Source organism: Nestor notabilis, unplaced genomic scaffold (genome assembly GCF_000696875.1).
Source record: "Nestor notabilis isolate BGI_N333 unplaced genomic scaffold, ASM69687v1 scaffold25590, whole genome shotgun sequence".
Taxonomy (NCBI): Eukaryota; Metazoa; Chordata; class Aves; order Psittaciformes; family Psittacidae; genus Nestor; species Nestor notabilis.
Window position 1 is genome coordinate 1 of NW_009911888.1, and position 277 is coordinate 277.

At 63.2% G+C, this 277-nt stretch overlaps 1 protein-coding gene across 1 annotated transcript in view; it reads right to left on the reverse strand.

Moving 5' to 3' along the window:
• Positions 1-3: 3 nt before the first annotated feature.
• LOC104407580 (A disintegrin and metalloproteinase with thrombospondin motifs 7-like) overlaps positions 4-277 on the reverse strand; it is a gene marked incomplete at both ends in the record, with an annotated part of 7,164 nt that continues 6,890 nt past the window's right edge. Inside the window, one exon of the mRNA XM_010016905.1 lies at positions 4-42. Coding sequence (XP_010015207.1) covers positions 4-42 — 39 coding nt within the window. The remainder of the gene's footprint in view (positions 43-277) is intronic.

The window sequence follows — 277 nt, forward strand, 5'->3', positions numbered from 1 at the left end:
CACCAGCCGCTCCTGCTCGCCACCGCCACACGCCTCCGAGCACTGCGAGACACGAGCCGTGGAAGGGGAAGTCTTGCCAGAGGAAGGGGCAGCACAACAGAAAGGCGACACGCTCCATGCACTGGCTGTCTTAAGGACACTGCAAACCCCCACTGCAGATGCACAAAACCCGCTTCCCAGGCGGTGCCCCCATTGCAGCCCGCCCTGCTGCTAGCGGGTGATTTCCTTCTCAGGGCTTGAAACTGCCTGGGAGGCTCCTGGAGGCAGGAGGATCTGG